This window comes from Leptodactylus fuscus, chromosome 2, assembly GCF_031893055.1.
Source record: "Leptodactylus fuscus isolate aLepFus1 chromosome 2, aLepFus1.hap2, whole genome shotgun sequence".
Classification (NCBI taxonomy): Eukaryota; Metazoa; Chordata; class Amphibia; order Anura; family Leptodactylidae; genus Leptodactylus; species Leptodactylus fuscus.
In genome coordinates, this window is record NC_134266.1 from 271249238 (window position 1) to 271264620 (window position 15383).

Here is a 15383-nt window from a genome sequence, read left to right on the forward strand (position 1 = left end):
GATGTCACAGTACAGGGATAATACACACAGTGATGTCACAGTACAGGATAATACACACAGTGATGTCACAGTACAGGATAATACACACAGTGATGTCACAGTACAGAGATAATACACACAGTGATGTCACAGTACAGTATAATACACACAGTGATGTCACAGTACAGGATAATACACACAGTGATGTCACAGTACAGAGATAATACACACAGTGATGTCACAGTACAGTATAATACACACAGTGATGTCACAGTACAGGGATAATACACACAGTGATGTCACAGTACAGGATAATACACACAGTGATGTCACAGTACAGAGATAATACACACAGTGATGTCACAGTACAGGGATAATACACACAGTGATGTCACAGTACAGAGATAATACACACAGTGATGTCACAGTACAGGGATAATACACACAGTGATGTCACAGTACAGGGATAATACACACAGTGATGTCACAGTACAGAGATAATACACATAGTGATGTCACAGTACAGGATAATACACACAGTGATGTCACAGTACAGGGATAATACACACAGTGATGTCACAGTACAGAGATAATACACACAGTGATGTCACAGTACAGGATAGTGCACACAGTGATGTCACAGTACAGATATAATACACACAGTGATGTCACAGTACAGGGATAATACACACAGTGATGTCACAGTACAGGATAATACACACAGTGATGTCACAGTACAGAGATAATACACATAGTGATGTCACAATACAGGATAATACACACAGTGATGTCACAGTACAGGATAATACACACAGTGATGTCACAGTACAGGATAATACACACAGTGATGTCACAGTATATTGATAATGCAGATCATTATTATCACCATACATCATACAGTAATATAGGAATAACAAATGCTAACAATGGTCACCAAGAATGCCGTTATATATATGTCACACTATACGGTTAATGTAATGATGCTGCATAAAAGGACTAATACACATGAGGGGCTTCATAGTAGAACATAGAATTGCGGTAGATACCCCCATACAGAGTGGAATGGTATTGTCACGGAGCAAAGGTATACGTCCTTCCTCCGGAGGATATCTTGAATCAACAGGGACGCAAGATGTCGGGAGACAACAGCAATTTATTGTAATCCACAAAGTTAGTAGCCGGCGGCGGTCACATCAACCGTAACAACAATAAGTCCACGGAAGTCACAATCCAATGATAGCTTTGGTTCCTTGGTCCTGTAACTAAATCCTGGCTCTCTGCAGAGCTGTGCACAGGCCGGCTAACACATACTAACGGCTAGCTACAAACTATATACTAAGACTGTTACATCCTATATCTGTGGGTGGGAAGGGCTGAGTCACAGATCCTTCCCCCCTCACCTATACCAAGGAGAGCAGACTCCCTGTCTACTATGGACAATGCACCATCCAACATCTTCTTGGGGACACTGAGCAGATTATCTCCACCCATTGTCCTCACTAGTTAGAGGTATTTGCATACAATGTGCTAACACCCTAGACCAGACCTGGGCAAAGTCTGGCCCGCGGGCCATATCCGGCCCTCTGACTGATTCAGTCCGGCCCGCACAGCTTTGACTAGGGAGGCGTGTCTAGGGAGGCGTGTCTAGGGAGGCGTGTCTGGGGGGCGTGTCTAGGGAGGCGTGTCTAGGGAGGCGTGTCTAGGGAGGCGTGTCTGGGGGGCGTGTCTAGGGGCGTGTCTTAGTGCCGGCCGAAGATGAAGATGTGGAGCGTGTCATGATGATGAGAGATGTAAGGTGAGCTGCAGGGGGGAGAGAGAGTGTGTGTGTCTATATGTGTGTGTCTATATGTGTGTCTGTCTATATGTGTGTGTATGTGTGTGTGTCTATATGTGTGTCTGTCTATATGTGTGTGTCTATATGTGTGTGTCTATATGTGTGTGTGTCTATATGTGTGTGTCTATATGTGTGCCTGTCTATATGTGTGTGTATGTGTGTGTGTCTATATGTGTGCCTGTCTATATGTGTGTGTATGTGTGTGTGTCTATATGTGTGCCTGTCTATATGTGTGTGTATGTGTGTGTGTCTATATGTGTGCCTGTCTATATGTGTGTGTATGTGTGTGTGTCTATATGTGTGCCTGTCTATATGTGTGTGTATGTGTGTGTGTCTATATGTGTGTCTGTCTATATGTGTGTGTGTCTATATGTGTGCCTGTCTATATGTGTGTGTGTCTATATGTGTGCCTGTCTATATGTGTGTATATGTGTGTGTGTCTATATGTGTGTGTGTCTATATGTGTGTCTGTCTATATGTGTGTGTGTCTATATGTGTGCCTGTCTATATGTGTGTGTATGTATGTGTGTCTATATGTGTGCCTGTCTATATGTGTGTGTATGTGTGTGTCTATATGTGTGCCTGTCTATATGTGTGTCTGTCTGTCTATATGTGTGTGTCTGTGTGTGTGTCTCAGTAACCTAGAGGCAGAGATGGAAGGGGAATGTTATACTAGGGCAGAGATGGCAGATGGAGGGGGGGGGGACATGAAACTGGGGGAGAGATGGAGGGGGGGGACATGAAATGGGGAAAATAAAGAGGGATATGAAACTGAGGGAGAAATGGAGAGGGGGACATGAAACTGGTGGTTGATGAAGAGGGCACAGACTGGGGGGACATTAAACCGTGGAGGAAGCTGTAGGGGGACCCTTCTGCCTCTAGTTGCCCCCAGTTTAATGTCACCCTCCAGCTACCCCTACAGTTTAATGTCTGCTTCCAGCTTCCTGATTTTAATGTCCCCCTCTAGTTGCCTCCAGTTTCATGTCCCGCTCCAGCTGTCAATTTATTGCCCCCCTCCAACTACCCCCACTATTTAATGTCCCCTCCAGCTGCTCCAGTTTCATGTCCCCTCTAGTTTCCACCAGTTTATACTGGGGCACCAGGAGAGGGGCTTAATACTGTGGGGCAGTTGGAAGGGAATATTACAATGTGGAGACATATAATGTACGGGTGACTGTAGGAGGATTATACTGTGTGGGGGCACATGGAAAGATGACCGGGAATGGGCGGAGTCAACGTAGAAGTGGGTGGAGCTAAATTTGTCGTGGCACGGCCCTCTAGCATAGTTTCAATTTCTTATACGGCCCCATGGGAAAAATAATTGCCCACCCCTGCACTAGACCCTAATCAGCCAACTACACATTGATGTATATAACAGGTTAGAGAATACATTCCACATGAAATATATATTACACATGGCCTATAGTATAGACTCTAAACACCCCACGACAACCCCTCCCCCTCTCAAAACATGTGCATGACACAATTGGCCTACACAGGTAAATTGGGAAATGCACATCAGTCTCTATAGCTCATATGTCCTCCTGCCGGGATAACCCATCTGCGTTCTGGTGTTGGTTCCCTCGGCGGTACTGAATGGTAAAGTTGTAGGGTTGAAGGGCTGGCATCTGGCAGAAAATCTGGTGGATCCATGTTGGCTTCTCTCTGACCTTGGCTTCGGGTCACTGCTCCCACAAAGTGGCACTGTAGATTTCCAACATCGTTGCCTAACAGAACATCGGCCGGCAGCCCGCTCATCACACCAATTGTGCATCGTTTTGGTCCATAACCATAGTCGAGTTCCACGGTAGCTTTAGGAATACGTTTCCGAGTACCTCCTGCCAACTCGATAGAAAGGCCAGGGCCCTCCTCTAGGGCCTCAGGTCGAACCACTCGGGGGTCCGCTACCGTTAGGAAAGCTCCCGAGTCCCGGAAACCAACAACTGTTCGGCCATCCAGTAGGACCTCCTGCAAGTGCTTCCGCTGAAGGTTTGCGGGATGTGTGGCAGAAGGCTGAATCCCATAGACCCCTGGAGGTGGGACAGATGGGTCATTCATGGAGTCATCTGGAAATGGGGCCAAACTTTCTGTCCTAGGGGTGGTTCCCAGGTAGTGAATAGGCCGGGATGCCACGGTGGCCCGTGCCCCCATGTTAGCAGGGCAACTAGCTTGCAAATGTCCAGGCCGCCCGCACCCAAAACATCTGCGCTCTAGCATTCTTCCAGTAGGTCGTTGTCTAGGGACAGGGTTGTTCATAGCTGGAGGCCGATGGGCTGGGGCAGGGGTAGAGGGCGAATTGTAATCCTGAGGCCGGACACGAAAGGTGGGTGGCTGGCTGAAGGGTGTCTGGCGGACTGTGGTAGTTTTCCGCTCCTCTGCAAACAACCTCTTCCACTGCGGCTTGATGGTCAGGCCCTCATCTGCAAGGGAAGCAGCTTGCTCAACTGTGGCTGGGTTCCGTTCCAGCACCCACTCACGGATCTCAGCGGGGCACTGGGAAAGAGAACTGTTCCTTAAGTATGACTTGGAGGATCTTATCGACTGTGACAGCCTCCTCTCCTTCTAGCCAGCGCTTGCATGCTTGCTTCAACTTGTGGGCGAACATGTGAAAGGAGCTTCCCCCATTGTAAGACAAAGAGCGGAACTGGTAAGAGAGCACTTAGCCAAGTTACAGGAAACCAAGTCCCCAGGACCAGATGATTTACACCCTAGAGTCCTGAAAGAGATAGCAGAGGAAATAACAGAACCCCTTGCTATAATCCTCGGTAAGTCATGGGAAACAGGAGTGGTCCCTTTAGATTGGAAAAGGGCAAATGTTGTCCCCATCTACAAAAAGGGGAAAAGGGACGATCCAGGAAATTACAGGCCGGTAAGTCTGACCTCGATAGCAGGAAAAATCTTTGAGCAAATTGTCAAGGAACATTTACTTCGGTACTTGGATGGGAAGGCATTAATTAACCAGAGCCAGCACGGCTTTATGACCAATAAATCTTGTCAGACTAACCTGATTTCCTTCTACAACAAAATCACTGAATGGTTGGACCAAGGGAATGCCGTGGACATAGTATATCTTGACTTCAGTAAGGCATTTGATAAAGTATCATAACCTTCTTATTGAAAAAATGATTAAGTATGGCTTTGACAAAAAATCAGTTAGGTGGATTCACAACTGGCTTAATGATCGGGCACAACGAGTAATACTAAATGGCTACACATCCAACTGGAAGAAAGTCAAAAGCGGGGTGCCGCAGGGCTCTGTTCTGGGCCCAGTACTTTTTAATATCTTTATAAATGATCTGGACGATGGAATTATTGGGGAACTCATAAAATTTGCAGATGATACGAAGATAGGAGGAATAGCCAACACTAGAGAGGAGAGAGAGTGTATTCAAAAGGACTTAGACACACTGGAACAATGAGCTGAGGCGAACAAAATGGTATTTAACAGGGACAAATGCAAAGTTCTACATCTGGGTAACAGAAATGTAAAAAACATATATAGTATGGGAGGAATAGAACTTAGTGATAGCATAGGGGAAAAGGACTTGGGCATAATAGTAGATCACAAATTCAACATGAGCCAACAGTGCGGTGCTGCTGCAAAAAAGGCGAATAAAATTCTGGGATGTATTAAGACAAGCATTGAATCTAGATCAAGAGAGGTCATTATTCCGCTGTCCTCTTCCCTGGTCAGACCACACCTGGAATACTGTGTACAGTTCTGGGCGCCTCAATTCAAGAAAGACATCGATATATTGGAGCAAGTCCAGAGAAGAGCAACCAAAATGGTGGAAGGTCTGCAAACCATGTCCTATGAGGAGCGGCTAAAAGAACTGGGACTGTTTAGTTTGCAGAAGAGAAGGCTGAGGGGAGATTTAATAGCAGTCTACAAATATCTGAAAGGTAGTCACAGTGCAGAGGGATCTCCCCTATTCTCATTAGCACAAGGAAGTACAAGAAGCAATGGGATGAAACTAAAGGGAAAGAGATACAGATTAGACATTAGGAAAAACTTTCTGACAGTGAGGGGAGTGAGAGAGTGGAATAGGCTGCCACGGGAGGTGGTGGGCGCTCCATCAATGGAAATCTTCAAGCGGAATCTGGATAAACATATAGCTGGGATGATTTAGGAAAACCTGCACTTGCAGGGGGTTGGACCCGATGGCCCTTGAGGTCCCTTCCAACTCTACCATAAGAACTCGGTAGGTCTCTGGAGTGACTGCATAATACTTCTGCACCGCTCTTTTAATGGCCTCATAGTCCCGCTGATCACTAGGGTCCATGGCTCTGAGAGCTTCCGCAGCCCCATCTCGTAGGTGTCCCACCAGATACCGGACCCAATCCTTCTCTGGGACTTCCATCAGGTGGCACTGGTGTTCAAAGTCCTGAAAATATCCATCAACATCCCCAGCCACTTCATCAAAGGTCTTGAAGTGTTTATGGGAGACATATTGTGGTTCTCTCACTGTTGGGCTGGGGGTCGACGTTTGATTATAATTCCTCGTAGTTATCTCAGCCATTCGCATTTCATGCGCCATTCTTTCCTTTTCATGCGCCATTCTCTGTTCCTCCTTCTCCGTTTCCTGAGCCCTCTGTAATGCTCTACTCCTTTGCTCTGCAGTTGCTCCTAGCCCCAGCACTGCCAATTCCTCCTCATACAAAACAACCCATCTGCTCTTTTGGGTCTGTACCTGCCACTCCCGTATCTCTACTGTCTCCTGGGGACAGCCCTCCTCATGGTCGCTTTGCAGGGTCATCTCCTCCAGTGCCTCGATCAGTTGCTCTTTCGTTCTTCCCTGGTAACTCAGGTTTAGTTCCCGGGCCCTTACTTGTAGACTTGCCATAGTCCAGTTCCTGTATTCTGAGGTTGTGGCTCCATTAATCGCTGGGCTGCTGTAGTCCATCTCGCTGTCCGCTGTTGATCCCACCGCTGCCAACCAGTTGTCACGGAGCGAAGGTATACGTCCTTCCTCTGGATGGTCTTTTGAATCAACAGGGACGCAAGAGGTCAGGAGACAACAGCAATTTATTGTAATCCACAAAGTTAGTAGCCGGCGGCGGTCACATCAACCGTAACAACAATAAGTCCACGGAAGTCACAATCCAATGATAGCTTTGGTTCCTTGGTCCTGTAACTAAATCCTGGCTCTCTGCAGAGCTGTGCACAGGCCGGCTAACACATACTAACGGCTAGCTACAAACTATATACTAAGACTGTTACACCTATATCTGTGGGTGGGAAGGCTGAGTCACAGATCCTTCCCCCCTCACCTATACCAAGGAGAGCAGACTCCCTGTCTACTATGGACAATGCACCATCCAACATCTTCTTGGAGACACTGATCAGATTATCTCCACCCATTGTCCTCACTAGTTAGAGGGATTTGCATACAATGTGCTAACACACTAGACCCCAATCAGCCAACTACACATTGATGTATATAACAGGTTAGAGAATACATTCCACATGAAATATGTATTACACATGGCCTATAGTATAGACTCTAAACACCCCGCGACAGGTATAGTCCATGGATGTGGCCTGTGTACTGGAATCTTGGGCTACTTGTAAAGGACAAGACCATAGGGGGCGCTGTTTCTGGAATAATCTTTATTTTTCTATACCAGACAATTCTGGACCAGTATTAATAAACTTTTTGCATGTCCACAGGTTTCCCCGCTATTTGGCACCATCTATAATTCCATGTACTTAATGGCCAAAGCAATGAGCAACGCATGGAAACAAGGAGCCTGGATCTCCGGATCAAACCTTGTGGAATATACCAAAAACTTGGATTATCCCGGGTTTACGCAAATGCTCTACACCGATGGGAAGGGGAACGAGCTCAGCAGCTTTGTGGTCTTGGACACTGATGGCAAAGTCAATCAGCTCTTCCCGACCTACTCAGTAGAGATGGCCTCCCACTTAGTGCGTTTCTTGGGAAAAACCATTCGTTTTCCTGGCGGGACTCCTCCTCCTGCAGACTCCAGCTGTTGGTTTGATCCAGATACATTATGCATTGGAGGTAAGACATACCTATGGTATTGAGTGGCTTTATTTTAATAAAATAAAGTTTATTGAAAAAATTTCGGCATCCTTAACAGAGCAAATTTTCATTCTAGCTTGGAGTTAGGGCCGGAATAAGATATGGAGTCAGTGGTTTGGCTTACCCAGCCTAGTAATATTAAGTATGTTGGTCCAAGCCATCCCTTGCCCCGCCCCGCTCTCCGACCTGCCCACATTCCCACAATTGGGGGTTGTTGCACACGTTTGGCACAGGAAAAGACCTTGTTCTAAATTTGCGCTACAATATCATCCCTCTATGCCAGAAAAATGGCGCGGACAGTCAGGGGGCCAATCAGAAATTTTCATAGACATCAAGGCGTAGACTTGTCCTCATATTTTAGATCATTTCCTTCCCGATAATTGTGGCTCATCTTTGGTTTTTGGAAAAAAAATTTGATCCAGAGTAGAATTCATGAATCTGATGACATCATCAGTTTCCTTATAACGTCACAATGTGTGCCGGTGTACTACGTTGTCTTGTCTCTAGAAAGTTGGGTTTCTTCTACAGGAGTTGGCCCTGTTTGATCACATTCTTCCACTTTGGACACCCATGTTTGTAGGACACTACCCCCAGTGTCTTAGGGTTGTACTTGCATATCTGGGGTAGAAGGAAGGAGGGGGGGGGGAGGAGTCAAAGGTCTGCTTGCCCAAATGTCTAGGTGGGAGGTTAAGCAGATAGGTGAGGTCATGTACCAATGGGCGATAGGAGGTTGCCCCTCAGGAGAGGAGAGAAGACCATAAATAGTTGATAACCCAACCGTAGAGGAACCCGCCCAACACACCTTCTCGAAGGCAGTAGGTGGTGATACCCTCAAAGAGGCAAATTGTCAAGACACAAAGTGGACAATCTTCTGGTAGTGGAACCACTCTGAGGAGGGCAAGTGTAGCTATGAGGTAAAGTAGTCAAAGGGCCTGAACTCCAGGGTCAGCGGCCCACCAAATCAGGAACATGAAAGAAGCCCAGCTGACTCCAAGGTCAAACCATCGCTGCCATGAGACCACCAGGGAGAAGCGGGTTAAACAAAAAGGAGATCATGGAAGAGCACGGGGATACTAAAGGAAAGATTTTAGAACAAGTGAGCCAGATAGCGAATGGGTCCCAGGAGGGGAGCCGGAGGAAGGGGAGTGGGGTTTCCATCTTCCTATTCTACCCTGGTTTGTTCTCAGTTCCTTTCTTATTTTGGACCTTGACCTTATCTGAAAGTAAAGATTCCTGGAGTTCTTGAGATGATCCCCTGTAATAATTTGCAACTTTTTACGATGTAGATTTTGGTGGACCAGTCAAGTCTGAGAAGACGCAACAAAATCTGACGATAATGGCCAGAGATTATTGTTAGGTTACAAAATGTTTGATGGTACAGAATTTCCTATCATTGGTAGATCTGGACTTCACCAGCATAAAATTTCTCACATCTTGATGTCTTGATCTACATCTGTCCACTCGTAACCAGTTAAAGGGGTTGTCCAATTTCTACAAATATTTACAACCACTTACCTCATCAATCCCCCATTGATCTAGTACAGATACTCTTGTGGTCTCCATGGGTCTCTGGTCATACTCGGCCAGCAATGATGTGTCCATTGCCCAACCATTGCCCTAGACTAAAGAGGAAAATTCTATGATGTCATATTTGAAGTTTAACAATTTATGGCCCCTCCCCCATAGAGACAAAGGGGCAGAATCATTAAGACTGGTGTGTTGTATGCCAGTCTGAATAACGGTTATGACTGACTCAGGAAATGACTGATTTATGGAGAGCCCCCGGAAAAATTTAGGCTGGTGTGGTGTGAAAATTGATCCGTATTCGGACATTCTATTTTTTTCCATTCTATTTTTTCTTCTATATTTTCTTTTTGCCACAGGCCATAACTAGGATCCATCTTCTTCCCGTAGATGATGGAGTCTATAATTTGGATGTTTTAGTTGCTACTGAATTCTACGGGGACTATCACGGGGTACTGAGACTCCTTGAGGAGATCCAGCTAGTGTCAGGAGTCTTACAGGAACACTGGGAAATGCTATGCAAATGAGGTGTCCCTAAAAGAAGAAAACTGTCTCTATGGCCTATTTGGGGGCACAAGAGGGCACAATTATATCGAAAGGAACCCTGTATATTTAGGGACAGTATAAAGGGGTCATTGTTGCCTTGTAGGGGGGATGAAGGAGGACATTTACTGCAGCGGCACAAAAAGGTCACCTTGCCGTAGTAATAATAACTTTGTGGGGCAAAAAGGGAGAATTCATTTGTGCAGAACAGAGGTCGGCAACCCTCCAGCAGATAACTCCCTGGCACGGCTACTCTGCGCCATGTTCTTTATACCTGACGGCCACCCCACCCCCGTACTGTCAGCCTCCAGGTGTATGGCCATTTGGGCCTCCACCCACCGCCAGTCTATGGACAAGACCAATGTCTGCAGGCGGTGGAGGCTGAAAGAACGTGCGGGGTGGTTATCATATATAAAGAATTACAGAATAGAGGGGCAAAATACAGAAAAATTAGGTGAAGGATCACTTGGGGTATCATACTATGTGGGTCACTAATGGGTAACTATAGCGGGTTCAGAGGTGGCAATCCCTAATGTCGCCTGGACCACTATTCTAAATAGCACAAGGGATGTGGAGTCCCATTACAGATTTTCCCCTAGGGCCCAGGAGCTTCACGTTATTCCTTTGCTAATGAGGTATTATACTATGTGAGGGTAACTACTGGGGCATCGTACCATGGGAATCACTAATGGGGCAAAATATTGCTAAGAGGCACTAATGGAACCTGTGACATTTACAATAGTGCTATATTTTTGGTGGCAGAGGGATTTTCGGGCCCCCCTCAGGGTCCAGGGCCCAATAACAACTGCTACCCCTTCATCTCCTATCGCCATACTCCTGACTGGATGTATCTATAGTGTATACACATATGTGATGGCCATGAAAAGGGTGAACTTTTATACCAGGAGCCTCCGTCCATGTGGCCCATAGTAGTAATAGTGTATTTTGTATTTCAGGTATTGAACCATCTATTGTCATCCTGGTGTTCGGTTTGGTGTTTGCTTTGGCTTTATGTGGCGTCGGTGTCTCTTACCTCATCAGGTAACTGCTTTTAATTTTTAATTACTCCATCTAAGGGTGCATGCACACTACGTAACGCCGGGCGTGTATGAGAGCCGTACACGCCGGCATTACGGCAGACTGCCGAACACTTCCCATTCACTTCAATGGGAGCGCTCGTAACAGCGGCGTTTACGAGCGCTCCCATTGAAGTGAATGGGAAGTGTTCGGCAGCCCTGCTGTAACGCCGGCGTGTACGGCTCTCATACACGCCCGGCGTTACGTAGTGTGCATGCACCCTAAAATAAGAAATTGAGGCAATTTTTCACGTAGTCTTACTTAATGGGATTCTACCATTAAAAAACTTTTTCTGTGGATAAAACATCGGAATAGCCTTTAGAAAGGCTATTCATCTCCTACCTTTAGATGGGATCTAAGGATCGCGCCGTTCCTTAGTAATACCGTTTTTTACCGGTATGTAAATTAGTTCTCTGGCAGCGATGGGGGCGGGCCCCAGCGCTGAAAATGCGAGGGCGTCCCCACGGCTGCCAGAGAACAGGATCCTCCCCTTCTTTCTTCAGCAGCGTCACCTCTGTCGGCTCTTACACTAGTAGAGCCGACGGCGCATGCGCGGCCATAGTTCCGAGGCCGCAATTGCAAGCATGCGCAGTCGGCTCTACTAGTGTAAGAGCCGACAGAGGTGACGCTGCTGAAGAAAGAAGGGGAGGATCCGTGGTTACGTATTCAATCCCATCATTGTAGTGGTCTTGTAATTCCACCCCTAATACAAGATATAGCCCCGGTGACGCTCCTCGTCTGTCCGACCGGGCCAGTGGCTCATCTTTTTGTTGACGCCACAATGTAATAATCTCTGGGATTATATTTGTGATCATCGGTCGACCAGTTCTAAATCCTCAAAACATGGAAATATAATGGATGTTATTGGGTTTGGTGGGAGGTTAAGCAGTTTGTGTTTTTTGTGTATTACTTCAATAGTCCTCAGAGAGATGTTTACGGCATGAAGATTATGGGCCTATAATCCTATGTGTGTCATAATGTAATCCTGGTACACATCAGGGGGTGAAATTAGGGGGATGGTGGACATGTGCCTTGGGTCAAGCAAAGCCACGGCTAGGAGATGGCTCAAGAGGTCAACCCTAGTCTACATGTCTTATTAGGTCAGAAGATTGTCCCCATCCAGGCCATGTAATATGTGCATGTAATATATCATAAGGGGAAATTCATCAAATGATGAGAACACTAAATGAAACGTTCTAAGGTTCTAGATGGATGAGATGCCACTAAGGTGCACAGTATAGATCAGTATAGCATACAGCATGCCGAGGTCTGTAGGACTTCATGACAGTATCTATGAGATGTTCCACAAGATCTCCTGTGATATTTCAGGCACAGCCTCCTTCAGATACAACTGGTGAAAGGACCCAACAAGATTCTCTTGTCTCTGGATGACTTGACCTTTATCAACCCCAAGCTGAGTATGAAGGTAATGTCAAAGACCAGTCGTCTTCTTCTGATTCTTCCGGATCAACTTACTTCCTTGTCCCATCTTGTTTCTTCCCCTTCTTTTCCTCCTCCATCAATATATTTTGTCTCCTTATCCATTTTCTCAATCTTTTCTTTTTCATCCTTCTTTTACATTATCCTTGTTCCTTCTCTTCATCTCCTACTTTTTATAACTCATCTTCCCCATTCCATTTTCCCTTTCCTTCTCCATTATCATCTTCTGTTTCCTTCACGTCCTTGTTCTTCATGTTTTCCTGTTCTTGATCCTCCATCTTCTGTTTACTTCTCTTTTTTCATCTGACTTCTACACATATTTTTCTTTTCATCTATCTTCTTCATTCCTTTGTACTACTTTTTAGTTCCTTTTCTATGTCTTATTCCTCTTCTTTCTCCACCTCTTTCCTTTCTATCTTCTGTATCTTTTCCTTCTTCCTTCTCAGGCTTCTTCTATAACTTTTATGATCTTCCTGCTCTTCTTTCAACACCTTCCTTCCTATTGATCTTCTTCCGTGTTTCTTCTATATGCTTCCTCTTCTGCACCTTATTTTTTAGTTTTTTCCTTATGATGTATCTTTCCCTCAGACATTATCTTCTTTCTCCATCATCTATTTTTCCTTCCCTTTCAGCTTTGCTTTGTATCTTTATCTTCTTCATTTCTTTGTCCTTCTTTATTTCTTTTCCTCATTCTTCACATCTTTGTTCTTCTCTTTATTAATCTTCATCTTCTTTCTCCTCGACTTATTATTTCATTTCCTTCTCCACCTTTGCTTTCCACTCCTCTTCTTTCTTCTTACCTCCATCATCATCTTAGTCTTAGTATCCATCTTCTTCCTTCTTGTGGCTTGTATTTGATGTCCTTTTCTTCTTATGAATCATCTTCTCCTTCATATTTTACTTTTTCCTTTGCCTCCATCACCTTCTTCCTTCTCCCTCTTCCCCTTCTTTTTTCCTTGCTTTTCTTCTCCATCCTATTCCATTATAACGTCTTAGTTTTTTTCTCATACATTTGCATCATCTTCTCCTTCACCTATTCTTTATTCATTCTTCCTCTATGCAACGTCTTTATTCTTTTCAACTTTTTCTTCCTCCCAATTCCTTTCTCACCTTCCCTAATATCTCCTGGAATCCCTCATGATGTCCAGTGTACTCTTCCAGATGTCTTCTAACCTCTTCTGGCCTCATTGATGATGTCACCAGTCCTGGGGGGCCACTGGGGCCAGTTATAGGGCTTCAGCGGTCACATGAGATGCTTTAAAGGGATCCCATCATTAAAAGTCATTTTTTTGTCCCTAACACGTAGAAATAGCCGTAAGCAGTGGCGTAACTACCGCCATAGCAGCAGAGGCAGCTGCCACAGGGCCCGGGACATTAGGGGCCCGGTGACAGTCGATACCGCTGCTATCATTATACTCAAGGGTCTTTTCGGACCCCCGAGTATAATGATCGGCGGCCCGGGAGAGGTAAGAAACATAAAAAACACTGTTACTTACCTCTCCACGATCCGGGCAGGCTTCAGGCCTAGTCGTCTGATGTCTCATGATCCCGGCCTGCCGCTCTGCCTTGTGCCCAATATGCAGCACCATATCACCCTTCTACCCAGAAATCTGCCCTCCAGGGATTGATCATTTCCCCCCCTGTATATAATAAAGAATTCATTACAACAATAAATCCCTATACAGAACATTCTACCGCACACACTGCTGCCAGATATTGACATGAAGAGGTTGGAGCGGATTATAAATCTGTCATATGTCTGCGGTATTAGATGAGCATTACTTCTGTATTTGTATGGTAAGTAGAGGCGTATAAACCTCGGAGACCCGGATTATATCCTAATGGATCCTAATGGAGAATCAGACAATGATAAAGCGGTATTTTTAGGAATTTAGTGAGTGCGATATGTGGCGATATTCAACAGTCCTGAAAAGCTGAATAGAGCGACACTAGACATGTGTGACCACCGTACTAGTCCAAATAGGACTCAACCTTGTGATCAGCAGGGAAACAGCGCCAAACCTGTCCATGGAATTACAGCCCCATTAACGTGAATGGGACTGGGCTGCAGTACCGCATACAGCCTGTGAATTGGTGTGGTGCTGTTTCTGGAAGAAATCAACTATGTTTTTTCTATCCCTGGACAATCCTTTCATAAACCCCCCCACCCCCTCCTCGCTGTATACATCTTGTCTTTAGATTTATTTGTACCCAACACTCCCCCCCCCCGTACACACACACCACAATACAACCCCGGATCCTTCATCAACATATCCTAAACATACTGGATGGACATGAAATAATCTGATATTTTATCTTATTTTTATTGATAGAAAATTAATATCGACAACTTGAGCGACACCAAAAGTGTTTCTGACTGCAAAAGCCTGAGGTCCTTCACACGGTCACAGAGCACAGGAGTCAACCATGAGAACTCCAACGTGGCTGTATATGAGGTAAGAGGGTCCCCAAACCCCATAGACAATTGTGTGTATTATCCTGTACTGTGACATCACTGTGTGTATTATCTCTGTACTGTGACATCACTGTGTGTATTATCCTGTACTGTGACATCACTGTGTGTATTATCCTGTACTGTGACATCACTGTGTGTATTATCCTGTACTGTGACATCACTGTGTGTATTATCCTGTACTGTAACATCACTGTGTGTATTATCCTGTACTGTGACATCACTGTGTGTATTATCCTGTACTGTGACATCACTGTGTGTATTATCCCTGTACTGTGACATCACTGTGTGTATTATCCTGTACTGTGACATCACTGTGAGTATTATCCTGTACTGTGACATCACTGTGTGTATTATCCCTGTACTGTGACATCACTGTGTGTATTATCCCTGTACTGTGACATCACTGTGTGTATTATCCCTGTACTGTGACATCACTGTGTGTATTATCCCTGTACTGTGACAT

At 45.4% G+C, this 15383-nt stretch overlaps 1 protein-coding gene across 2 annotated transcripts in view; it reads left to right on the top strand.

Annotated features, from left to right (window-relative positions):
• The window catches only part of LOC142196068 (retinal guanylyl cyclase 2-like), an 86394-nt gene that overhangs the window by 13563 nt on the left and 57448 nt on the right, over nt 1-15383 (top strand). For both annotated transcript variants that reach the window (XM_075266262.1, XM_075266263.1), the window contains exons 4-7: nt 7485-7839; nt 10884-10968; nt 12334-12430; nt 14778-14900. In XM_075266262.1, coding sequence (XP_075122363.1) covers nt 7485-7839; nt 10884-10968; nt 12334-12430; nt 14778-14900 — 660 coding nt within the window. The remainder of the gene's footprint in view (nt 1-7484; nt 7840-10883; nt 10969-12333; nt 12431-14777; nt 14901-15383) is intronic.